Source organism: Mchenga conophoros, linkage group LG16 (assembly GCF_057382185.1).
Source record: "Mchenga conophoros isolate Kocher_MC1m ecotype Shallow Benthic linkage group LG16, M_conophoros_male_GT1.1, whole genome shotgun sequence".
NCBI lineage: Eukaryota > Metazoa > Chordata > Actinopteri > Cichliformes > Cichlidae > Mchenga > Mchenga conophoros.
Window position 1 is genome coordinate 28,679,673 of NC_140541.1, and position 26,377 is coordinate 28,706,049.

The window sequence follows — 26,377 nt, forward strand, 5'->3', positions numbered from 1 at the left end:
GAACAGTGATTAATCGAAAAAGTAAACTCACTTCAAAATGTGTTTATGTACTCATGGTTTTTTGAGAGTTTTTATAAATGGGCTTTAATTTTTTTTTAAATATGTAAACGCATTTTTGATGATTTGATGAGCATGAATTGTGTGCTGAAGATGACCATACAGACTGTTGCAGGAATGGCCAGTGATTCTATATATGAGTGGGACTGGCTGCCTGTGTTTCCATTAGCCCTGCAATGGACTGGCTCCAACCCCTGAGTGACCATGAAAATCGACAAGTGGAAGAAAATGGAAGGGACATAAAATACTCATGTCTATACTTTGTCCCATAAAATGTGTTTGGTAAGAAGTGGCTAAAAGGAGCTGCAGATGTCAGAAATTCAACTCAGGTTGAATGGTGTAATGAGGGAAAAGGACAAGGAAGCACGAGGTCCTTTTTCATCAGGTGGCGAGCAGCTAGAAAGTAAAATGTGGTGGTAGCCAAGAAGTACAAAACTAAACTGCAGCAGTTGACATAATTTATTTACAATAAAACCATCCCAGGGAATTTAAAAAACTAAAACTATAGGTCTCACTTATATACAGGGGCGTATTTCCAGGGGGGTTAGGAGGGTTATGACCCCCCCAATAATCAGACCCAACCAATACAACCCCCCCCCCCCCCAATAAAATTATGAATTATCCTACATACATAGGCTGTTGATTTTCTTTACTCATTTCAGTTATTACCAGCAAAATAGTTGCATGTTTAATCATCTGGGAATTTACCCAGACTACCCCAGGTGCAACAGTCTTGAAACCATCACACAAATCATTCTTCCCCAGTTGGGTCTCATTTGGAGAGGCATTCTTACTGGGTACAACTCCTCCACCACATCTGAATCCATTTCCACAGACAATTCCAGGCTAATCTCCTTGGCATCCATCGGGCCAGTCCAACCTGTTGCTCTCATGAAGCTGTGCCGTCTTCATGTTTGTGCCACTTATACTCTGACACCTCTCTCTGATTGCCTTCACCTGCCATCTTTTATGTAATATCAATTCAATAAAACTTTATTGATCCTGAAGGTTGGCCCTGAAGGAAACTGGGTTAATATCAATTTCTGGTAATATCAGCAGGTGTGGATAATTTCTTTGATTAAGGCACGAAGTAACAGTGGGAAGGAAAAACTCCCTTCTAACAGGAAGAAACTGAATCAGGATGATCAGTCTTGCAGATGCTATGCACAACAGCATTTCATGTGTGGTGATTGCATTTGGATATCATCAAAGCAGAGCCAGTTTGTAAAGATGATCATTTTCTGAACATAATATACAGGAAACAGAAACTCCAATTGCTCACAGAGCTTGTTTTTCTCAGTAATCTAAAAAGTGTTTGAAAAAATTCCATTGACCTTTTTTGTTAAAGGAACTGCGACGATGCAAACTCTTGTTTTGGTGCACACAAACACGGTCGTCCCTGTGCCACTGTGGCCCTCTCTTTACATCATATTCAGCCAAGAGGACAACCCCAATCTGGATTATTTATACAGGCACTGATCTCAGTATTTGAAACTTTGACCATGTTTAAAATGGACAAATTGTAACAGTGTATATTCACTGTTACTATATAAGTATATGTCACAGGAAATAATTCAAAGAATAATAGAGCTGCTTTAAATTTCACTAACAATACTTAAAGAAATTGGGACCTTGCTGCTAAACAAACATGTCTTCAGGCCTTTACCCTCATCCATTTTTAAGACCAAAAAAAAAGCATAAAAGGTCACGTGTATATGTTCATCATATCTGGGTTTCCATGTGACATTTGGCCTAAAAAGTGCAACAGATGGTTGTAGAAGGAGCTTTACTCATCACAATCTATAGCATATTAACTAGACTTTTGATTTTATTATTAGTAACAAAGAAACAATGCATCTCTTCATATGCAAGAGAGAATAGGGAAATAGATCACAGGTAAAATGTCTAAATCAGCAGAAGGTATATATGTTAATTCATTTTGGGGGGTAATGTGTCAATACAACCCTGCTGCAAGGGATTCGGAGTCTAATCTTTCTTTAGTCAAGCTCAGCAATGTGGGAAAACAGGCTCATGAATGAATGTTGTGGCTCCTCTGGTTGAAATAAAGCTGGCATCTATTCTGGCCTCCATTCACATCAGTGGACACAAGCCTCAGACAGACTCAGCTACCCTGGTTCTCATCACCGGGCATTCAAGCATTTTAGCTCAGTTATTCCACCATCAGTGCCACTCGTGTCTGAAAGATCTGCTACCTTATCATTAAAGCTCCACCAGGATACTTCGACAAGCAACAAAGACTAGATTCAGAGCAGAATAATCATTACCTGCTGCTACAGTTGGTTAAACAAGATAACTGAGGTAACTACTATCTAGCATCGCACATTTTGGAAACGTGCAGCAGAATGCAGATGTACTCACAAATAAATTAGGTTATCAAAACTTTATTTGTAAAAGAATAAGCTTTTTTTAAAAGGTTTGTTTGTATTTTGCAGAGTTACAAGGACAAAGTAAAATATTTCCCAGTTCTGAAAGATTGTGATGATCAGAAGATGGAAATATTTGGGGTTTAATCATCTCAAAACTGTGCAATGCACCACAGAGCTTCAGTGCTTTGAAGTGCACTTTTCAGAAATCTCTTGTTAATCAAAAGGCTCTTTTTGTTTATGTTGAGCCTTTCATCCCTCAATTAATTTAATTTTCGCATAATAGTCACGTCTGTGTTTGGTCTGGGCTGTGTGCAAGCACACTGAAAGTATTTCCTAGCTTGTGTGGACGCAGTTCTGATTTGATGAAAACACAATCACATAATAAACTTAAATGGCCCCATTCCAAAAGAAAACATGCAGTGTTTTAAAGCTTTTGCGGTCCACACATTATCACACTAATGTTCCTCTGACTGTGCACCGCATAATCAAGAAACGCTGAATTACCATTGTTATTTTTGGACCTTTTATTCCTCTTTCATTTATAATTTGGCATTGTAACAACAACCACATTGGACAGAAATGACGAAGTTTCTATTAAATAACAAAGTCCAGGAAGTCCTGTTGATTGGTGCAGGGATAACAGGGCAATATATCTTCAAGTGAAATCACATTCATTTATTCTTTAACCATAGAGGCAGCGTAACGCTAAACTTTTATCAGGGTTGGAGAGTCTTGTTCTATCCCCAGCAGTGTTCTTGCTCCACTTCCTGGACTTTTTTTTGTTCTGTCTGCACTTCTTATGAGCACCTGTTCTTTGGAAAATAAAATTTTCTTGTTAACCCCATTTACATTACAGCTTAGAGAGAGGGGGGAGGAATCAAACTGCCTGCTCAAACTTAATAAGCGAACTCACCTTCTGCCCGAGATACGTCTTCCCTAACTGCCCGGGTGTTCTTGAATTAAATTAGGAAGAATCGCTTTAGGGCACATCCAACAGTCGGATGTCTTTCAGTCGGATATAAAGAACAAAACATGTTTCTCCTTTTTCTCTGAAAACCCTTTGAGTGATTACTTTTCTTCATAGCAGGGCAAAGAAAATCAATGCAGAGTTCAGAGTATAAATTACTCATTAGTGCTAGAGCCACAGCACAATAGTGCTGTGTTTTTTTGGGGGTTTTTTTTTTTTTTTGTGGAGTGCCAGGATGATTTAAAGCTGCTGACAGCACCAGGCGCTTACACTGCAATAGGCTCCTGCTGTCCCTCTTGTCCTCTATCATTTGTATCGATGGGTATAGCCTGTCTGCTTGCCTGACAGTTAATCTCTTCTTCTCTTCCCTCCTCCTTCACTATTACTCTCTCCTTTCTCTCTGTGAGCCACCACAACTCCTCCTCTTTCTATTTCTTGCATTACCTCCCCTGTTTTGTTTTGTTTTTTTCTCACAGATGTCGTTATGATGTATGATTTCACAGTAGCTCAGACAGCCAGTGTTGCTTAAACTCTACAAGACATCTATTTTTTCTTACATGGGGACCTATTCTGGTTTTTTCCAGTATTTTTTCTCTTATATGATTCACAGTCAATTATCTTCTACATTCTGAGTTAATCTAGTGGTTCTCAAACCACCAGCATTAATTTTAACACCATTGTTTCCCCCAATCATGACCCTTTTTTAAAAAGAAATAACCCACATTTCAGCATCAACATCATTCGACTTGGCTCTGAAAGCCACTGCTTTAACCCAGCTTCCTTGTGACTGGCTGCTCAACACAAACAGAAGGTTTGAACAGCAGGTTGGTTTGACTTCTGTGCTTATTGCTGTGTACCTTAGATGACCATATTAGGTATATCTACTCTGTTTGACATCGTTCTGATCCAATAGAAAAATATTGGGGGAAAAAAAAAACAAATCTCTGAACCTGAGAGTTTGGAGCAGTCAGGGATTCCTTGCAAATATGCTGACCTCATTATTTGAAACCTGCGTCATGTTTAGAGCATCTACCTCTGTGGATCATGAACTCTGACCTCTGGTTAGATGTGAAAGAAATGCAATTTCCCTTAAAGCATGCTTCTGATAACCAAAATACATGCAAAAGAAACATATGCACTGTAATTCTATGCCTTTATTAATTGAACTTAACATATTATTTAAAAATTTCAGTGCAAAGAGAAGAGAAAAGAAGAGACTGATTGAAAAGAGCTAGAACTGGTTCTGTATATCCAGTGATGAACAGAAAACACCGGAACACAGAAAATGGAGAAGCTCGAGTTTGAGATCAGAGTTCGTTGACCTGCTGTGGCAACATTACCAACCAACAAATGTGTACATTTTTCTCTCTCTCCTGTGTTTAAAAGGGAGAGAGTGAGGGTGAGAGAGGCCCCAAACAGCACCTGCATGTAGAATAATCCTTCAGTGTAGTTGACACATGTGTCTGCAGAGGGATCTAGCAGCTCTCTGTCTACCTTTGTTTCACAAACACTGCTGTGGGGATGTTTTGCTCATACCACAACAAATGTTTACACCCTCCATCATTTTCCCTCTTCTTTTCAGTATTTTTCACTGTCAAAATAAATCACATTTTTCTTTAAATGAGTACAATAAAAGGGGAACACGATAACCTAACAATGGAATTACTTATTATTTCCCATGTATGTTAGCATAGACATAAAATTAATCATTACACAGAATTCAGGTTTATATTATTTAGTTTATTATTGTATTGTTTAGAAGTTAGTGCCTGAAACTGCAAGCCTTTGTTTTTAACAACGGTCTCTCTTTAAACTAGTATTAATGTAGGTAACTGAGTTATTATACTCCCCCAAAAGTCTTTTTGTTAATTCCACCATCTCTAAGAGATACATCATAGCAGGTATTACTAATACTCACTCACATACTGTCTTGCTTTTTCTCACTTTCATTCCTCTTCTCTCCAGAGCATACCTCCACCTCTCTGGACTCTCTCCCACCTGCTCCCTGCTCGCACTAAGACCACAACATCATCTGCAAATATTATAGTCCACAATATACTTCCTGATCTCTTTTCCATAGTTTTATTGTATGGCTCAGCAGCTCTTCCCATCACTCTTGCTCTTGAAAACTAGTACCAGCACACTTCTGCTCCGTTCTTCACAGACACTCTCTCTCTAGGATTTAGTTTGGTGAAAAAGCCCCTTGCCCTCTCTCCTAGACATCTCTATACCTCCACATGTATGTAATCCATCACTTAAGGTGGATGTTGATTTTCAGTTAAGGGTCTAAATACTTTTTTTCAACTAAACAAGAGTATTTTGTGTTTTTGTAATTCAAAAAACTTCCCTTGATTTAGAAATATGTTTAAATTTACTTCCATTTTCACTCCTGTGTTATGTTGGCATCCCCTGTGTCAGAAACAGTAATGCATTTTATTTATAAAACTGGAGTATTTCCTGCAGGTTTTTCCACTCTCCAAAGAATATTAGAGTGAGCCATACTGGGTCTTTTGACTAAGGTTGTTACAGTGTACCACTGGTGTAATGCTACTTCTACTTTTTATAAGAATGGTTTATCGTCTGTTTTATGTATGCTGCTACAACAACTCAATTTCCTTCTGGGCTTAATAAAGTTTCTCTGATTCTGATTCTAAAACAAAATAAAACCTAACTGAAGCAATTTTGTGAACTTGGAAAACTATACAAACAAAAATGAAATTACCTTACTTTAATATGTTAGTTTGGTATAAAATGTTATTATGTTATAATTAAGACTTTGGATGTCTATAAGACTTTGTAAAAGTTATTTTTATTGTAAAAACGTGTACTCTCTGTACTCTCCAGAGAATTAAAAAACAAAACAAAACAAGAAAATCCGATCTGAAAACTAACTGAAACTAAACTGAATGAAAAATAAAAAAACTCAAAATTAAATAAACTTTTAAAGTAATGAGAAACTACAAAACTATAATGACTCCATACTGATTTCCTCTGGTTCAAAAAGACCAACAAAATCTATTGTGATGGCCCTAAACTGGTTTTCGGAGGGAGCGGCTGGGCTCGGCACTTTCCGGCACGCTTCGTGGATATTGACGTGAGCTCGTGGCCGCCTCTCCCAGACTGCTTTATGTCTGGCAGCAGCGGCCATGCGCGGTCGCCATATTACTGCGCACCCCTCCCCTCCGGCCCCGTCACAGACAGCGCAGACCACGGCAGCGGTGCGGGAGGCTCCATACTGAACGACGCTACCGCCGGGGCGGACCAGTGATACAGCAAAACCCAAACGAGGACCCAGAGGAATGGATTTAACCCGTGTACGGCGCTTTTATTAGAAGTGTTTCGCCTTTTAAAGCTTCTAACTGCGGATTAAAGGTGGCTCGCTTTCACTTCGTTTCCTCTTGTTAAAAGAATAAGAATACAAAAACCCAGCAGTTTAAACAGCCGAGTTTGTGTTTAGCTAGCCGGTGATGGAGAGTGGCAGCTAGCTAGCTTTTAATATAACGCTAACTTACTCAGCAGCTTTTTGCCCGCTTTTTGTGTTCATTGCAGCGTGGCGTCTTTTTCTCTTCAACAAAACATACAGAAATGTTAGCTTGTGTTTAATAAAGGCGCAGACGGACAGCTCTGGTAGTTAACCGGCGAACTGGCATCAGCTGACGCTAGCGGTCACTAGCTTCTTTTGCCTCGCTAGGATAACGCCGAAGCGAGTGAAAGAAGACAAGGGTGTAAATATCGGCACAACTTTTGCCTCATATCTGCGCACTTCGTTGAAATATCTATTGTTTTTTTTCTAGATAATTTTTTTGGTCGTTTGTCTGTTGAGCGTAGTTTTGTCAAAACGGCGCCTTTAACGAGCTGCAGCCTTATTGCATACTGTCAGAGACCAACTACCGCCCGGATCTTCTCGAAATGCATCATCCGGACCCTGCAGGAGACTCTGGCAGTGTTAGAAAGATGGCGCACCAGGCTGTCTTTCACAGAAGGGGGAGCAACACTGGTAGCGGGAGCGGCCCCGGGCTGTCAACATCAGCTAACCCGGTGGTTAATAACAGCCACGTACCAGGCGATGACTACCCGCCCTCCCTGTTGATTCAACCTCCTGCTGGCTCATCCTCCCCGGGTCCCCATCATCCTCCTCCCCCCCACAGCCTAAATCTGCTCTCCCAGCCCCAGCCCACACAGTCCACTGGAGCTCAGATAAAAAAGAAGAGTGGTTTCCAGATCACAAGTGTGACTCCAGCACAGGTATCTGTTAGTACCAATAACAGCATTGCAGAGGATACTGAGAGCTACGACGACCTGGATGAGTCCCATACTGAGGATCTGTCGTCTTCTGAGATTCTGGATGTGTCCCTCTCCCGAGCTAATGATGTAGTTGGAGCAGAGAGAAGCTCCTCAGAGGAGACGTTGAATAATTTCCATGAGGCGGAGACCCCTGGAGCAGTCTCTCCAAATCAGCCTTCACACCCCCACACCTTGAACCAGGCACAGAAGCAACACGGTGGAGCCATGGTGAATGGGACTGTACACCATCAACATCCTCCACATCCTAACCATGCCCAGGTCTACCCTCTGTCCTCTGGCTCCGGGATCACCGCGTCTGGTCTCACCTCTGGAGCTTTACCTTGTGTCACCCAGAAAATGCCTTCTAATATGGGCGGCCCTCAAGAGAGAGTTTCCCAGGCTGCTCCTTCAAGTATCCCCACTCAGCCTACGGGGACTGCAGTCCCGGGATCTATCCCTGGAATGCACAGCTCTGCTGCTGGCAATACAGTTAGCATAGTTAATCCCCAGACCAGCAATGTTAGTAATGTGAATATGTTGAGCTCTGCCAACGTGCCTGTGAGAGGGGGGATCAGCACGAGTGCTAGCACTAGCAGTGGCGGCTATCCTCTCAATGTGATGAGCAGCAGTGGAGGGAGTGGAGGAGGAGAAAGTGCTGCTGCTCCAGCGGGGAGCAACCTAATGGCCCCCACTAGCATGATCCAGCAACACCAAAACTTAAACTCCAACATTGCTATGACTGCTACAACTACTGTTGCTGTGAGTGTCTCTGGAGGCGTAGGGCTCCCCAGCGGGCTCCATGGAAGAGTTGGATCAGCTGTGCAGCAGCCTGTGAGTGCAACTGCTACAGCTGCAACCACAGCTCCTGTATCAACTGCTCCTGCGGCCCCTGTGGTGGCCACCACCACAAGCTCTCGCTTTAGAGTGGTGAAGCTGGACTCTAACTCTGAGCCCTTCAAAAAGGGCAGATGGACTTGCACTGATTTCTATGATAAGGACACCCCAGCTCCTGCCCCCACTTCTTCTTCTGATCCTGGGTCCCACAGCATACGACAGTTTGTCTCTGAGAGCTTTGCTGGGGGGTCGGAGAGAGAAAGCACAAGTGGGAGTTCTGTGAGTAGTACTATGAGTACATTGAGCCATTATGTCGAGAATGTGTGCAGTGGAGATGTTGGTGGACCACAGCTTGCACAGGATTACAACTCCCCTCCTCAGGGCTTTCAAGGAATCCTCCCCAGCGGTTTAAGCATGGGGGTATCTCACACCCAACCCCAACAGCATGATAAAACTATTGCGGCCCCCTCGGCACCTACAAACGTTCATCAGCCTCCATCCATGCCGAGCCACCAGACCACCATGGGACTCACTGCTGTGTCCCAGCAGCAGCTCACTTATGCCCAGGCAGTTGCTAATCAACCCCCAGTAGGTGTTCAGCAGCAGAAGATGGGTTATGCCACCCTACCACAACAGCCAGCTGCTGCCCCCCAAGCACACACGATGTCGATGAGGCCACCTGAGTACACACAGCTGCAGCAAAGCATCCCTCATTCTGCTGCTGCTTCCCAGCCTTTGTCCAACCAAGCTGGAGCCACATCTGCTGGGATGGCTAACGGAGCCTGCCATATGATGGGAGGTCCTCAGCAGCCCCACTCTCTTCAGTCTACCACCTCTAGTATGTCCTCTCATGTCGGGGTAGCTGGTGTTGGCCAGCAGCCTCAGAGCCATCCAGGCCATTTGGATTGCCAGCAGCAAAAGCCGCAGTCACTCCCAACACAAATCCAAAACCAAGGGCTGAGCACCCAGCTGCCAACAGCGGCCCATCAGAGCCAGGCGTCTGCACCAAGTGTGCCTCCCCCCAACCCTCAGAGCGATCACCAGGCCCAGGCCCAACCCCAATCTCACAACACTGGGAATACTGCTCGGATGCCCCCGCAGGGAGTTCCCCATAGCCAGCCGTCTTCTGTGAGCTTGACCCATGACCACAGCAGTGCCCAGGCCCTGGCTCACGCTGCACAGGCCAGCGCCCTGTATGCCAGTCTGCCGAGCTTCACCACCACTCAGCTGCAAGATGCCCAGCGGCTGCTCCTCCAGCATCAGTCGGGTTTGTTGGGGTTGCCCAAGCTGTCTGGGGGAGAGACTGGATCCAACACTGGCCATGGTCAGGAAACTGAGGGCAACGCTGCCACCGCCAGTGCCTTAACAGCACCAGCTGGTCTCAAGACTGTAGATGGAGAAGAGGATGGGTAAGAGACTTCATTTTTATACTTTTCTCACTTATATTTGTTTGATTATCTGCAAACGGTTTATGGCTTTCTTTTTGTTTTGTATTAAAAAAAGAGTTTTGTGTGATGGTACTCAGCATTTTAAGTCTGTTTGAAGCTGAATGAGTTCACTGTTTAATGTTGCAGCTGTGAGGGAAGAAAAGTGTTGTTGTTATCCTAGATCACCAGCCGACAGAGGCCAAGCTGCTGCACTCTCTCTGTCCTCTGTCAGTGGGATACAACGCAGGGCTCAGCTGGATGTGACGTTTCTTGTCTTTATCAAGTGGCTGCAGTGATTCAACATTTTACCTCACCCGCCCGCCTGCTTGAAATCCCGGCTGTCTGCCTTACAGGGCACATTTTCTGCTGGGCGCACAGTTCCCTGTAGAGACTCTCAGCACATTTTGTTGTTGAAAAGCAGAAATTACAGTAGCAGTTGTCGATGACTTAATAAGCAATAGAATAAGACAGGTATGAAATAAACTGACAGCCATTGTCAATTTTGTGTTGTAGTCAAAGCAAGTCTTGAAATGCCCTTTCGTCTTTAGGAAAGAAACAAGAGTTGCCAGGTTGCTTATTCACATGAAAATGAAGGCACATGGCTCCTTTTTTCCTCAGTGAAAGCTTATCGATTTCATTAAGAGCCTTTTCCCTCTCTCTCTCTGCTACTGGCAAACTTGAAATCCTTTGGAAATTCCTCACAAGAAGTTTTAAGAACATATTTTGAGGTTAGACAGGAATTTTAATCACTGTGCAGCACGAGGGACTTGCTTTCATTTCCGTCACCCCTAACAATCTGAAGTCTTACGAATATGTTGGTGTTACTGTCACCTTTGCCCTCATAGCTTTAGGGATGTTTAGCATATCTGAGTCTCAGTCAGCGCGTAGCGAAGTGATGCCAGGTACAGCTGGGAATGTGGAGGGTAACATGGAAGTTATGTTAGTTTGGTTTTTTTTGGAGGGGGGGGGTTGCCTTTATGGGTCAGCTGGGTAGATACTAAAGGGTGACTGTTTTTATCACATGATGTTTAACTCTGAGGAATTTGAAATCTATGTGGGATCAGGTGGATTATTGTCTTTAATCAGCACTCATACCAAAGCCCTGCTTACAGATTATCTCTGTGAATTATACTCATTCTGTCTAGTTTACCTGCTATCAGTGGTAGTGGTAATATTTTGACTCTGTTTTCTTACTTTTAGACTAGTCAGTCTGCACCATACAGTGGCTTGTGTGGCTAACATTAACAGTGCTAGGACGAGCTACCTTCTGTGCTTGCAAACACCTGTGCATAGTGTAAATAAACATGTCTCCGGTCAGGTGGTTTTAAGCGAGTTTACTTTGATGCGGCCTACATTTTGCAGATGAAAATAAAACAGAACTGTGCTGGTTTGCAGGGCTGTTACCTGCCCTGTCTAACATTGTGCTTCTTTACAACTAAAGTGAGACAAAGAGTGGGTCCAGGACGCTGGGCCCGACATTCGACAGGTAACTTGGCAACAACTTTAACCCAACAGATAACCGGCACTGTACATTAATGCAACATGAGAAATTAGTTTAACTTAAGGCTTTTTGATTATGGCAAAATAATGATTATGGCAAAATAATAATCCGAATTGTTGGTTAAGCTCAGTTATTTAACATGCTGCTTGTTATTGTCAGTAATTTCAACACTGTACAGTTACAGAAAACAGACTTTTTACAGCAAGTTTCCTTGAAGATAGGAAGAAAAAAAAATTGATAGGGGGGAAAAAGAATAAAAGATATGAGCTTGGTAGGAGACATGAGGTCTGAGAGAGTTTCAGACCTGGGCTAACAGGTATTTTTGACTTTAAAGCCTGTGTAACAAGAGTAGCTGCCACAAAGAAGCCCATGCATCAGCTTAGCTACCTCGCACAGCTCAAGAGGCCTTCATGGTAGCTACAAGGTGAGACCTGGTGACTGAGGCAGTTACAGGCAACTGATGATAATCTTTTCACTTGTACACCAATGAAAATGTTGCAGTATTTCTTTTCCCCCACATAGTTTCGTTTTCATGGCTCCTCCCTAAAAGCTCAAAAGTGGTGGTGTGAAAATGAATGCAAAAGTAATTTCGAAATCCAATGATTATTGTTTTTTAATTTATAGTATTTCTGCTGCAAATTACTGAAGGCAGCAGCTTTTAATCATCTAAGCAATTATTTGTTCACAAATAATTGTGAACCTGAGATTTTTTTTTTTTTTTTTTGTATTACTGATATCTCTGCCTCTCTTTCATGTTCACTGACAAAAGTAATGCACTTCCGTGACTGCATAACAGGCATACTTCAAGAAAGGTATTTCCCTTGTGATTCTATATTTGGACTTGTGCAGACAAAACACAGTAAATTAATCTATTAATTACAAAACTGCTATGTAAAGTTATGTTAAATGACAACCCTCTTGGGTTAAAATAAAACTTAATTTAAAAGCATCCCTTATTACCAAGACAAAAAATGAACAGCAGTTGTGATCAACTGCATGGTTTTTAAATTATTGAATAATCAAGATTACAATAATGACCACAATGATTGAGCAGCCTTGCCACCAGTGCAACACGGCTCTCCACCTAAAGAAAAATGGTTGCATGGTCAGTATTACAGGAGCTAGATATCTTAGCTGGACTTTTGAGAAAGGTTGCCCCAAGATATAGAGCCTCTACAAAAGGCCTTATGCAGATTAATTAGTGACATGATACTTGAAAATGTCTTTTGGCAACAAGAAATTCAGTTCTGTTTTGGAACATAAATAGAGTGGTAACAAGGGTAAGTGTGGAAGCTGACCTTATTCTTAGCATTTCAACTTCATTCTCAAAATAGAATTTCAAATTTATGCTGAGTTTTAAACAACAAAGAAACACTTGATGTGGTCTCAGTGGTCATTTGGGGAAAAATGGGCTGTCAGAAGTGCCCTTTGTTAAACTGCAATCAAAAGAGGAACTGACCACATGTCAGATAACATAGGAACTGCTTTGCTCATTGGTCTGGCTTAACATTGTGGCATCGTGCCCTTTTGTGTGTTTTGGACACACAGTTTTGAAACACTTATATTTTTAACAGTCACTAACAGTTCCTGCCCACTGTTATTGAATTGTTGCCCTAACGTTAGTTGCAGTAACAGAGGAATGACTGTTCTAACTTTAAATTTCTGCTGAAACATTATGGTCATTTTGTGCAGAGGCTGTCACTGAGATGTTTTTTCTTAGCTTTCTCTGTCTGGTAGAAATATGTGTACAAGTATGTTGTGAACAGGGAATCTGTGAGCTGTATTTAGGGTTGGACAGTTCCTGTGGTCTTCTCTGTGACTGTTGATGACCAAATTTTCAGTTTTTGTTATGTGGGATGACCCTGTCCTCACGAACCCCTCCGGAGCCAAAGCTAACAGTTAGGTGTCCTCAGAGTGCCAGTTCATCTGTCTGCATGTGTCTCTTTGAATGAGGGAGCTTGTCTGTTGTACATATCCTGAGTCTGTCCTGCGAGTTATTAATGAGGTGTGTGAGTGAGTGTGAGGATGCCACTGCTGGGGTTTACTGGCAGCTAATAGTGATTAAAAACAGAATGTCAAATGTTCCTGTGTGCAGAACTTTAAGTAAAACCTGGCATGCTCCCACGCTCATGGCTCATCCTGTATGTGAGGAAGTGGTTTCGTGAGGTGAGACTTCACATTTGTGTGTATTTGAGTCTTGTGACCAGAGGTTTTGTAGATTGGCAAGCTGTAAAAGTTTGGTCAGAAATGAATATACAGTGGTGTGGAAAAAGTGTTAGCCCCTTCCTGATTATTATTATTATTATTATATTTTTTTTTTGAGGGGGGGTGTTTATCACACTTGAATATTTCAGATCCTCAAACAGTTTGAAATATTAGACAAAGATAGCACAAGTATAAATGCAGTTTTTTTTAAATGAAGGTGTTTATTATTAAGGGGAAAACAAAAATCCAATCCTTCATGTGGAAAAATAACTGGTTGGGCCACCCTAGGCAGCAACAACTGCAATTAGGTGTTTGTGATAAGTGTCAATGAGTTTTTTACAGTGCTGTAGAGAATTTTTGCAGAATTGTTGTAATTCAGCCACATTGGAGAGTTTTTGAGCATGAAATGCCTTTTTAAGGTCATGCCACAGCATCTCAAGATTTTCCAAAGTCTTTATTTTATTTTTTAAACCATTCAGAGTTGGACTTGGTTTGTTTTGGATCTTTGTCCTGCTGCAGAAAACAAGTGCGCTTCAGCTTGAGGTCACGAACACATGGCCAGACATTGTCCTTCGGGATGTTTTTGTAGACAGCAGACTACAGCAAGTATTACAGGTCCTGAGGTGGCAAAACAGCCCCAGACCATCACACTACCACCACCATATTTTACTGTTGATATGATGTTCCTTTTCTGAAATGCTCTTACTTTTATGCCAGATATAATGGTACACACACCTTCCAAAAAGTTCAACTTTTGTCTTGTCAGTCCAGAGTTATTTTCCCAAGTCTTGGCGATAATCAAGATGTTTTCTGGCAGGCAATCACTTTTTCACACCACTGTAACACAATTTTTTTTGTTGATTTTGTTTTAGCTTTAATGAGGCAATTCATCAATTACACTTTGCTCTACTTAAGCCTCCTTTTTATTTGTTTTCTTGCTTTTTTGAGATTAAAATGGTCAGTTTATTAACCATTATTGGCATTCCTCTTGTGCCTTTGTCTCACCTCAGCAGTATTGCTTGTAATTTCACTAAAGGACCCACTGGGAAATGAGAATCCCATCAATGCCTGGATATACAGTTTATTGACTTGCTTTGATCAACTTGCTCTCGACATGTCTGCCTCTTTTTCCCTCTCAATTGCCCCATATCTCTGCGCGTCTGTGGATGCAACCATCAAAATGAAAAGGCAAGTTATATTTCTTGAAGACAGAGATTATTTTATGGTCAATTGTACCAGTCTCTGTTAGCTAGAATTTGTGATAGAGGTACCCCTGTCTGTGTAGTTTGGCATATGCAACCTACATATTCTACCAGCCAGGCCAGAATGTTTTGAGAATCTAGAAGTGCCAAGTTTGGCCCTCATTGTCTAGAAAGGTGCTTTTTCTCTCAGGCAGTGACTATGGGTGAAATCTTGTCCTGTAACATAAAGTTGGTGGGGGACTAATACTTGGGTCTGTATTAGGTTCCCTGCCAAGGCTGCAAAGCTTTAGGGATTGTTATAATGTCAAACGTTAAGGTCAATGTCTCTTTTGGTTTTAGAATGATTAACATCTGTGGGGAAGCTTTCATTGCACTTACGGTAATGATGTACACAAGTGTATGTCAAGTGGAGTAGTGTTAATCTTCACTTAACCTGTCTGCTTCTCTATTATGCTAACAGTGAGCAAAGCAGAAGAGACAAATTAGTGTGACACTATAACACAGGAGAAGCACAAAAAAAAGACACACACACTAGTGCTAGTTTTTTATTTTATTTATTTATTTTAATATTTCTACTTTCTCATTGAGAATGCAGGGTTTGTTTTGTTTTTTTTTTTTTTTAATGTATATACACACTAATACATGTTGCGTCTAGCTAACGGGCAGATGATGATGATGATGATGATAATCATCACATGTTATAGTAATGTTGCAATAAGTTTCCCAGCAAGTCAAATGTAAGAAGAGTGACGTCATTAGGGTTGGGACTTTTCATTCATGTCTATCTATTCACTAGATCCTTGCAGTGTTTAAAGATGGACATAGCTGCTGCGATGCCACCTGTTATTTTCTTAAGTCCTATTTTGAAACCTTAAAACTTTCCCAAAATTACAAGAATGCGACAGTTGGTTCAGTTGATGTTTATCTGCAACATTATTTTTCTACCTACATGTTCAGATAATGCAAAGCATAGAGAAAGCATGTCTTTCTCTTTAAAGATTCTTCTTTGTGTTGGCAGTTGGCTTCAGTATGTTCACTGAATTTCACTGTCAGCGCATCCTTAATTTTGTGGTGACGTCTTTGGAGATTCTGCAAATTCTGATGTTATTCCACATGCTTGGTTTATTTATTTAAATGGAGTAGTAGGGATTCGTTTTATTTTGTTGATAGCAACACTTGTGATATTTGGGCTATGAAAAGATATTTGCTGGAGGTATGAAAAGTTTTGGATTGAAGAGGGGGAAAAATGAGACCTCTTATGAATCCAGCGTGTGAGGTAACTTATATATTTACATTCTTGCTAGCTTTGGCTAGCAAGAATGTAAATATATAAGCTAAAGCTAGTTAATATTTAACTAGCTTTAGCGAGCAAGAATTAGCTTTTGTTAAATTTATTATGGCCCAACAAACTCAGTCCACTCTATAATAATGCACCCACTGTGGAATTAGGCAGCAGTGTAACTTTTTTCTCTATAATGAGGAAACAAAATAATAATAGATGGAGCTGTTTGTCACGAAGGTTAGCCTATTGTCCCCGTGTGAGCATGTTCAGGTTGGGAGGGCAGTTTTCTCAGATGAAAGGCACACTAAAAACACAATCCATTACAGGCCATTAGTTTTCCCACCACACTCTTAAGTGAAACAGTCCTGTTTATTGATGAAAAAACAAACCATCAGCAAGAACGGGGCAGACACAAACAAAATCAATGACGCATCTGAGCAGAGAACACCAGCAAAGCAGAAGACTAAGACAGTAAACTGCGCTGAGAGGGTTTCTGCTAACTTCTGGTCCCCCCTGAACAATCTTAGTGTTCAGTTTCCTTCTGCCATTCATACTTTCACCTCCCGGTTAAAAAGTGATAGTAAATACTCAGCGAGACCTCCCTCTCGCTGCCTCTGTTGCTCATACACAGCATGTTGTTGCTCTGTTGTTTTCTGGTGCTCTCTGGCTCGGTCTGTATGTGTGGTAGGATTGAGGGAGGTGTCAGTAGCATAACACACAACAATTGCTGTTTACTTGTAGTGAAACACTTTAGTGCTATATAAAGAGAGCACGGCTGAACGTTACAGCAGTTTTGGGCCATTTGTTGTGACGGCACTTTGTCACGGAGATTGTTCTAACTGCTCAAAAAAATGTGATACCTGCCCAGGTTTTGGCCCCTGTGTGGATTTTTCAGATTTGAGTGATATTTTCACTGTGTATTACAGCCTGATAATAACAAGGATATAGTGGGGTAATACAGTGTAATTCATAATAATTACAAAAACTTGGTACCAACAGTGATTATAGCTTGAATACTTGAATACGATTGGATTGAAATTGATGTAAATATGGCAGTAAGGGAACATGTGATCAAAAGTTTGTAATTATGGTCTTTTTTTTTTTTTTTTTTTTTAAGGTTCTGGTGGTTTCACATTGTATTGCTAATGAAGTTTTTATTTAAGCAAATGCTTATTTAGGTTTAGAGTCACACTTTTTTCCCCCCTGTCATGAGTGTATGACTTATAGTGGCATGAAAGTGCTTTTATAAGTGGACAAAAATACCACCAGACAACCAAAACCATAAATAATGGCTCTTTGGCTTTGTTAACAGTATTTTTCAAAGGGCCATAGAGTTGTCCTTAACAGGCTGCCTGTAATACTAAGAATAATGCAAAAACTTTTTCTATAGCATCTTGCTAAATCAGTGCTAATTTAAATAAGTCTATATTTTAGAAAAAGAAGAAGATAAAAAAAACGGTCCAAAATATATCAAATTAATCAAAAACAAAATGTCCAAGCAATGAGTAAGGAAAGGAAAAAGTAAAAATTTAAGGTGTTTCTAAAACTTAACAGTCGATCAACATTCCTACCTGCATCTATGACCATGAGCTTTGGTTGAGGAAAAATGGGATTGTGGAAGCAGGCGATGGAAATGAGCTTCCTCTGAAAGGTGGCTGGACTCTTCCTTAGAGATGAGGCAAAGGTCGAAGTACGGATGCTGCTACTCCACATTGAAAGGAGCCAGTTAAGGGGTTCGAGTATCTGATTAGAGAGCCTCCTGGACATCTCTTAGACACCTCCTAGGTGAGGTGTTTCAGGCATGTCCTAGTGGAAAGAGGCTAAGACCTAGGACCCTCTGGAGAGATTGTCTCTTGGTAGCTTGGGGATGTCTTGGTGTCCCCCTGGATAAGGTGGAGATGGTGGCCAGGGAGATGCCTAGACCCCTCGCAGCGCCCTCTGCCGCTGGGACCCTAGCTCTGTTAAGCAGCTAAGTTTGCTAATCTTATAAGAGGAGGTTTGTTCCACAGTGGTCTGGCTAAAACAATAAAGGCACATTTTGCCCTTTGTTTTAAGCCTGGATGAAACCTGTAACAGTAATTGATTCTCTGATCTGACAGGTCTGGGGCTTAGGCTTTTATATCTAATGAAAGAGGTTTTCAGTTATATTGTTCTAAAGAATTGGTTTGACCTTTACAATATTTCTAGTTTGTACAAAGCAAAACTGATCTAGGCTTTTGATCCATTTTGAAACTGATAAATTCCTTGTTTGTGAGAAGGTTGCTGTGGTTTGGTTATTAGTTGTCCAAGGTGAGGAGTGACGCTATCAGAAACATAATTGGGACCAGTTACAAGGATTATCAGTAAGACGTTAAAAGTCGGACTGCTTAATGTGAATGAGGCCACTTGGATTTAAAGTTTGCTGTAAAAACTAACCTGTGGTGAGGAAAATCACCTGTAAGCCTTGTGTAACACATCGTCGTTTCCTCACCTGTGGGACGAGTTGACCCCCAGTGAGAGCACAGTGATAGACAAAACAACCCAAAATGAGACGGGCCTTCTTTGAACTGAGAACAAGACAAACTGCAGATGCAGCTCCTCTTTTGGTCACAAGTTATTTTGGTACCTCTAGTCTCTTTTCTTTATCCTCCATTTGCCTTCACTGGTCTTGAATGTTGAATGCTGTTAACAGGCTGCTATGCTGCCTGTCTAGCTATTATTATGTCCAACATGCTGTTCAGTGGTATAAATTTTAATAATGTGCAGATAATTGTTTGTTTCAAAAAGTTTTATGTCCTGTGTGACAGATAGCTGTGGATCATTAACTTTTAAATTAATGTTTATGTATTCATATAGTTAGAACTGTGAGTGAGGAGGCTCAACAGTCAATACACTCCTTAGCACTAATATTTGCCACTGACACTATAATTCTAACTTTACTTTTGACTTGTGTAAGTTTACAGATGTAACAGTTTGAGAAAATATGTTCCCTACTTTTGAAGCATAAGCAATCAGGCAGTCTGTAAGCAAAGGCATTTACTAAATAAAGATCCACAGGTGATATGTATGTTTTTGGTTTTCCTCCCTGTTGCTACTTTGATGTTAGATTTATCCGCTTTTTTTTTTTTTTCTTTTTAAAAGAAATACAAAACCCAGAGTCACAGGAGTAAATCCTAAAACCCAGATTGGCATGTATCTACTTCTGGTAGGTGCTTGCAGTTGGGTGAATTATAAGTTAAGTGCAGCATAAAATGCGTAACTAAAGGGTATACCTTGTGCAGTCAGTGGCAGTTAAACTTTAGAGATCAGTAAAAGTGAGTTGGGTGAGATTATCTTGCATAACAAAAATGTTCAGGCATCATAAACATTTTTCCCACACAGTTTATTCTCTGTATTAATCCAAGAATATGAAAAAATCCTATCAAGGGAACCCAGGAATTGCCATACTTCACTTAATAAAATCTGTGAATAGTGTCCCATAGCTATCTATCATGCTTCTGCAACTGAAGAGGAAAAAAACCCATCATACAGCAAGAGCTTAGAAGCAAATTTCAATGCAGAAAACGCACAAAAGAAAAAAGATTGCTTTGTAATTGTTACAATCCTAAACAAAGAGAGATTTCTTCTGTAAAACCCCACCAGAACATCTGGACACTAGGTCTGTTAAGTCAGTGCCAATAATAAATGAAAATCGAATCGATGAAAGGCAGCAGTGAGCGACTCTGCTCAGTTTGGTTCCATCTGGTCCCGTCTGCTGTGTCCTCAAGTAGTCTGAACCAGCTCCAGTAGACCTGACTAACTTGGGTCAGGTCAGCTCAGGTCACTTCCGCTGTGTGCTGTGAATTTTAGGGATCTCGTTGATCTCCCCACAATGAGCAACGGGCACAACACGCACGCTCCCTGCACTGCCAGGGGGAAGATTACATTCAAAACAGCTGCAGCAGAGATAGCCATCATGCTGCCAACCAGCCCACATTCCCCTAAGCTTTCACACTTTGAAACACACTATACACTTGTTCGGACCAACAATAGCTCCCTTTAAAAAAAAAAAGGCCTGCCTCATTCATTTTAGTATGACCACTGTGTTAGCTCAGCAGTGGTTTCAGCAGAAAAGTGTATTTTTTTTTATTTATTTTTTAAAATTTTTTAACTTCATCAGCAGAGCAAAGCGCCGTGCGAGGTTGGCTGTTAAAGATTTGAAATGTACGTTCACAGATGCTGATTGAACACCACTTCAGGGATGCAGCTGGTTCTCGGAGGCTATCCTTTGGTTTAAGTTGGTGGTGGTGATGCTTGTGGATGGAGTACTTGAACATTTTCCAGATAAATTTTAATTATTTTTTTATTTTTTTCATGCTGTTTTTGACCATTATGATTACCATAGTTTTAAATGAAAGCTGGCAAAACCTCTTGTATTTCTGGAGGTAACTACACACAAGCTCAGTTGTCGCGCAGACGTATGTGCCTTTTCCTGTTACTTTGGGCCATTCAGTGAACAAAATCCTGTTTCATCCTGACTGAACTAAACCCCAGGATGAGAAATATTAGTTTACTTGGTGCTGTTATGTATTGTTTAACTAACACAAGTTAGATTTTGTTTTACAAACAAGAGCAGGATTCATCACTGCATATTGATGTCGACGTGGTATTGTTATTATCTAAATGTGTACATTGTTGGGGGAAATTGTGCCAGAGACGCTGTGTTGTTACAGTTATTTGTTTGGAAAGTTTATTGTATTAAAAACGTGGAAGAAAAGGGGGATTAACATACAAACACTAAATCTCCTGTTGCGAACAGCATATGAGACATTTTTTTTTTGGGTGTATGCATAAATTTTAAAATGCTGTTGATTTCATCTTCAGTCACGCATTTTTATTTTTAGGCTTTAGTGGGCCGCCACTGTCATCCCCCCTAAACATGCAGGCAATGTGCTGAATCATGGCCGGCATTCCTGTGGCCAGAGCACTGTCCAGTCAGCTGCAGGAGTTTAACACACACACATTCACACACATGTAGAAGCAAAAATGCAGTGCATGACTTTGCTATAGGCGTAAGTTTGCTGCCTCTTTGTACTCCATGTGTTTCATAGTGTTTGTTCTGCTGCTGTCATTATGTCTCTGTTCGCTCTTAGCCGAACAGCACAGCTACCAAAGGTCATCCCAGGATAACGGAGACATAGTTATTGATAGTTGTGAGGCTTTTGTTTTTTCTCCATCGATTGATGCTCTCATCATTCCTGCAGACTATTTTCAAATCATTTTCTATAGTGTTGCTGGATCCTATGAGATATGTGAAGTTCTCTGTTATTGTGAATGTAAAACTATGATATTGTAACAACCCAATCTTATCGCAATGTATCGAGAAAATGTGGGGGGGGAACCTACAACAAATAATAACAATGATGCTATCGTATAACAAATTAAAATGGAGGTGGTCTGTAAACACCAAAATAACAATTATACAACTACTCACGATATCTGGTGTAATTAGTGAAGCTGTATCAGGATTTCATTTTTGAAAAGTCATGACGCATCTAAATGGTGTTGTATCCTGTGTAGAGAAAAGACAAGTTGGGTATTAATCACTACATTTATCACTTGATTGTCATCATGGGCGTGCCCAGCTCATTGAAATTTAAATGTTTCTGCCCATGCTAGTCAGCACCAACAGTTGTTATTGTTTTAAATTGTTCTAAAGGAATGACTAAGCATGCTTGGAAAAACAAGTGTATCAAGTATCGGTGAAAGACATTTGCAAGAGCTTCTGTGGTGTTGTTACTACAAGTCTTAATGGGTAGTAGAAGTTATCTGCCACTAACTGGGGCTGCAGGTTCGACGGACAGTACCACTCGTCTCTCCTGTGATACAAATGAGCGAGGTTAAAGACAGCTGTAAGAAGTAAAAATTCTGCAATATGATGTTGAAAATATTTTATTTCTGCTGTCCAAGGTAAACTGACATCACAATGTGACTGAAGCCTTGTGAAACACATTCATGTAATATTTGTGTGGCCAGTGCTTAACTTTGTCCATTTGACTGTGTGTTTTTGAATGTTTTGTGAGCATTTTGTTACGTTTGGACTGTTTAAATAACTACTGAAGTAGTAGCAGGAACAGCCTTAATATTGTTATTGTGACAGAACAATGATAGATAATCAGTTTGCTGTTATGAGAAAATCGGCAAACGTTTTAGGTTTTTGGAGGTAGAGCTATGCCACTTTAAATGGGCCTGTTGTGCTTTTCTGTATTTTGTCATATATTTACTGTTACAATGGTGGGTGTTACTATTAAACATGGTCACTATGTGCAAGAAATTCTTTTGGACTTGTTTGAACTCTTGGTTTAAGGCAGTTGCCACAAGTTGAAAAAGGATGGATGCCAGCAGAGAAATGTTTTAAGAATCCTGTTGATTGGAAATGAGTTAAAATAAAAGGCTTATCTATAAATACCAAAGCTAAACAGTGTTGGGTTATCTCAGGCTAGTGCAGTTTGATACTTTGTCTGCTTGGCTGTGGTGATGTGAGAGTTTCAGTCAGTCAGGGTGCTTTCCCATAGGCTTCAATATTCATTCACTCTGGCTTTGTGTGAGCTAATCCCTTTCTCTATGCTCTGTGGCTGAATGAGGAAGGCTGCTGGAGCTCTACGCTGCTGGAGCTCTACGCTGCCGGAGCCCCCCCCCCCCCCCCCCCCCCCCCCCCCCCCCCAAAGTCCTGGCAGCTGCTTCTCTTATTAGCATGAGTAAAGCGCTGAGATACTTTTCTGTGTCCTGTAATTCAGTGTCTGTACTAGACCATTTCCCATATAATACTTAGGTATACAAATATTTATATGTAATACTTTTTACTTGTGCGTCTGTGTTGACATGCACTTGGATGCACACACTTAATAACAAAAAACCAAGAGTTTATTTTGAACTTCAGATGTCTTTAGACTAGAGATTGACTGTTTGTTTGGTTTATTTTATTTATTTTTTGTTCTTAGTTTAACTTTTGACAGCTACTGGCACAGTTTCTGACTATACTGTGTCTCTGTGTGCAGTTTTGAGCTCTGTAAACAGTGCTGTACTACCCCCTGCTGGTTAACAAGCAGCGACTGCCAACAGACACCAGGATCATCATATTGGATGCAGACTAGGACTGTCAAGGGATGGTTTGAATGCTGCCTCTAGTCCTAAAAGAAGCACATTTAAATCTAAGAGTCCTAAATACATTCTTCTTTCAGTCTTCCTTTTCAGGCAAGCTAGCTGTCCTGCTGGGAGGGAAAAGCAATGCAGTAGAGCTATAAATTCATAACCTGTAAAACATTTTTTTTTTTTTTTTTTTTTTTTTTTTTTTTTTTTTTTAAATTCCTCAGCACATGCAGGATGGCCAATTTTTGAGCAAACAGAGGTTGTTTTTGTTTTAAAGACCAGTTTTTCCAAACTGTGATCAACTTTTCCCCTCGTTACAGTAAGAAATGTTCCGTTTAACCTGCCTGGGTCCAGGAATGGTTCTTGTTTTTGAGTTTCATAGCCCATTTACTTTTATATTTTCCCCATTCATTTAATGTTGGGTTTTTTGTTTTGTTTTTAAAAATATGTTTAATGTCTCTTTAACAGCACTTTTTCAAGAGCACTTGTTATTCATTACATATTAAATGTATTTATATTACATATAAAATATATGGATTAACACTTTCAGAAGAGCAGGTGTGGATGACAGAAAATCATAGCACTTTTTCCAGAAAGTAGATTAAAGAGTTTAATTTAACAAATCTCAACTCTGCTGTTAGATGAGGAAAGCCCTGTAAAGTCAGATGATTGAGGAGCACTGCAGTTTTTTCCTTAAAAGAAGGAAGAATTAAAGCATGTTCATGTCATTTTTCTTTTCCTTTGGCTATTTGACATGTATTTTAACTCCACAAGAAAAACAAGGAAAAAAAAAATCAGCTCTGGTGACTTTTCTTTGTGGGAACCAGATTTTTATTTATTTATTTTAATTTGCAGGGAAAGCTCTGGCACTGGGGTGACTGAGGACAATGAGTGGTGAAATGTGAGAAATGCACATCTTTACTGCACGGATGCTTTAATGCTTTAAGGTGTGATTAGACTTGATGAAAAGAAGGGTTGGCTGTGAAAACGGTACACTAATATTTTCTCACAGTGCCTGTAAGTACCTGAGCAAATTATATGGGGCCTAATATAAACAGTTGGTAGACATTCGCTGTTAATATACTCACCTGGTTATTATTATGTGTTCATGCTAAATTAATGATAGGTGTTTGAAGTGAATATAGGTGACCTTCCCATGTAGACCGGACTGAAAAGATAATGAGCAGTTAACTGTCTAAGATCACAGGCTTGCGTTTGTATTGTCCTGTTAACTGTAGCAGAGGCTGTTACAAGGGCAGGCGGAGGCAGGTCTACATTAGGGAACAATCATCTTATTTATTCTGTTTTATTTTTAAATCCTGCGATGTTAACCTATTACAGATATTTTATTTGTATTTTCATTTAGTTATAATTGGAAAGCAGAGGCTGCTTCAAAGAGAAATGTTAATATAGTTAATATAATCTGGGAAATTATTATAAGTTTTCAGCAGCCAAGAGCTGAGATTACTCTTCATTAGGTGTTGGTTCAAGACATGGTCTAAGCCAGGACCACAAACTTTTCCTTCATTAATCTTTTTTTTTTTTTTTTGTCTGGAAATAGGCTTAGTATATGTGTGGGAAATCGGTGTCATTTGACTAGGTTTATACATAAACTAATTTATAATGAAGAAAAAATGCCTCAGGCCTACGGTGTATCACAATCTAAATTACATCAGAATCTCTTTATGGCAGTTTTTATTTCTATAATTTTTGAGATGTTTTGCTTTAATGAGTATCAAAGTTTCACAGGCAGTTTAATTCTCTGGAGTATCAAAGAAACCTTTCAGTTTTGTTTTGTTTTTTTTAATGTCAGAGAAGGTTTGTTTTTGAGAATGGTGAACTTCAGCTCACAAGTCAGTTTGTGAGATGCCAAATTTGAATTGTTTCTCTGAGGAGCAATTCACCATAAAGATGTGTGGAGTGTGCTGAATTAGAGAAAGTTTGGCTGCAGGAATGTACCAGCAGATGGCAGTGTGCACAAGCTAATACCTCCTGGTCATCCCCAAACGGGCAGTTGCATTAGGAGTATAGCCTCGCCTTGCTGGTCTGTGACAGTCAACAGTTATTTATTTTATTTCATATTTGTAAAATGGGAGGAAATGGTGAAGCAACGAGAAATTAATTTCCTTTTAAGCTCAATGCTCAGAACACTCGTGAATGAACAAATGCCTGTAACAGCTTCTTATCAAATTCTTTATGCTGTTATAACTGTGTGTTAGGGAAATGTAATGTAATAGGCTGGAAGGCTAGGAACTGTAGGAATAGGGTATTTTTGTCACAGTCACTTATGGTGTGCCTCGTGGTGTAATTGTAAATAAATTGTTAGTATCAACTTGTTAAGATCAAAGTCTAATATGAGGGCAGTGTGTTGGTTCATCTCTCAATGTTTACTGCTGATTTTACTAAAAATTTCCCAAATATCACTCGGATGTATCTCGTCCACAGGTTAGGAAGTCCAGCTCAAGTGAGGCAGAAAATGAGTCCTTGGCTCCTTTTAGAGCACTTCTTCACACACTTTTTCCACTTCAAAAAGGCTAGAAATGTTTAAAGCTCACACCACAACAGCTTTTTATTAACGAGGAACAAAGAATTCAATTTTAGTCAAGTAAATATCAGCATGGTGACTTGAACATGTAACATGTAAATGTAATGACACTCATGACAAGATGAATTGTAATCGCATGCATGATGAAGGGCAGAAAATTGGACTAGTCGTTTAAAGAGTCATCCTCCAGAAGTGGTTTGTTTATGCCACCTGTGTGCCAACGTAGTCTTTCCTACAGATGCATTATGGGAGTTGAGATGCTTCAACATGCTGTAGTGATATGAAATTTCCAGGTCACAGGCAGAAGGACAGAGGAGGCAGAAATGAGAGAGATGATGAGACCCTGGTGTTTTCAGGCCAGTTTTCTCAAGAAGTTACAGGAGAAAAGTTAAATTGCATCCTGGTTGTCGCCGCAGGGTGGTGCTGATGTTTTATTGTCATTTTTTGATTTTACAGTAAAAGCTATGTGGTTGTGTTGGGCTTGGGCTGTTATTTCCACTTTGCTGCAGATATCTTGTTTGTTTAGCTTTTTTGGTAAATCAGACAGTATTTTATGAATCATCTTTTTGATAGTTTTGC

The 26,377-nt window shown here is 40.4% G+C and overlaps 1 protein-coding gene across 2 annotated transcripts in view; it reads left to right on the forward strand.

Annotated features, from left to right (window-relative positions):
• Positions 1 to 6,478: 6,478 nt before the first annotated feature.
• The window catches only part of LOC146556999 (TSC22 domain family protein 1-like), a 39,800-nt gene continuing 19,901 nt past the window's right edge, over positions 6,479 to 26,377 (forward strand). The window contains exons 1-2 of one of the 2 annotated variants that reach the window (XM_085248348.1): positions 6,479 to 9,938; positions 10,104 to 11,273. In XM_085248348.1, the coding sequence (XP_085104474.1) occupies positions 7,321 to 9,938; positions 10,104 to 10,137 (2,652 nt within the window). In that variant the 5' untranslated portion in view covers positions 6,479 to 7,320 and the 3' untranslated portion in view covers positions 10,138 to 11,273. Of the gene's footprint in view, positions 9,939 to 10,103; positions 11,274 to 26,377 lie in introns of those variants that run through there. The other variant, XM_085248347.1, reaches the window with a different exon arrangement.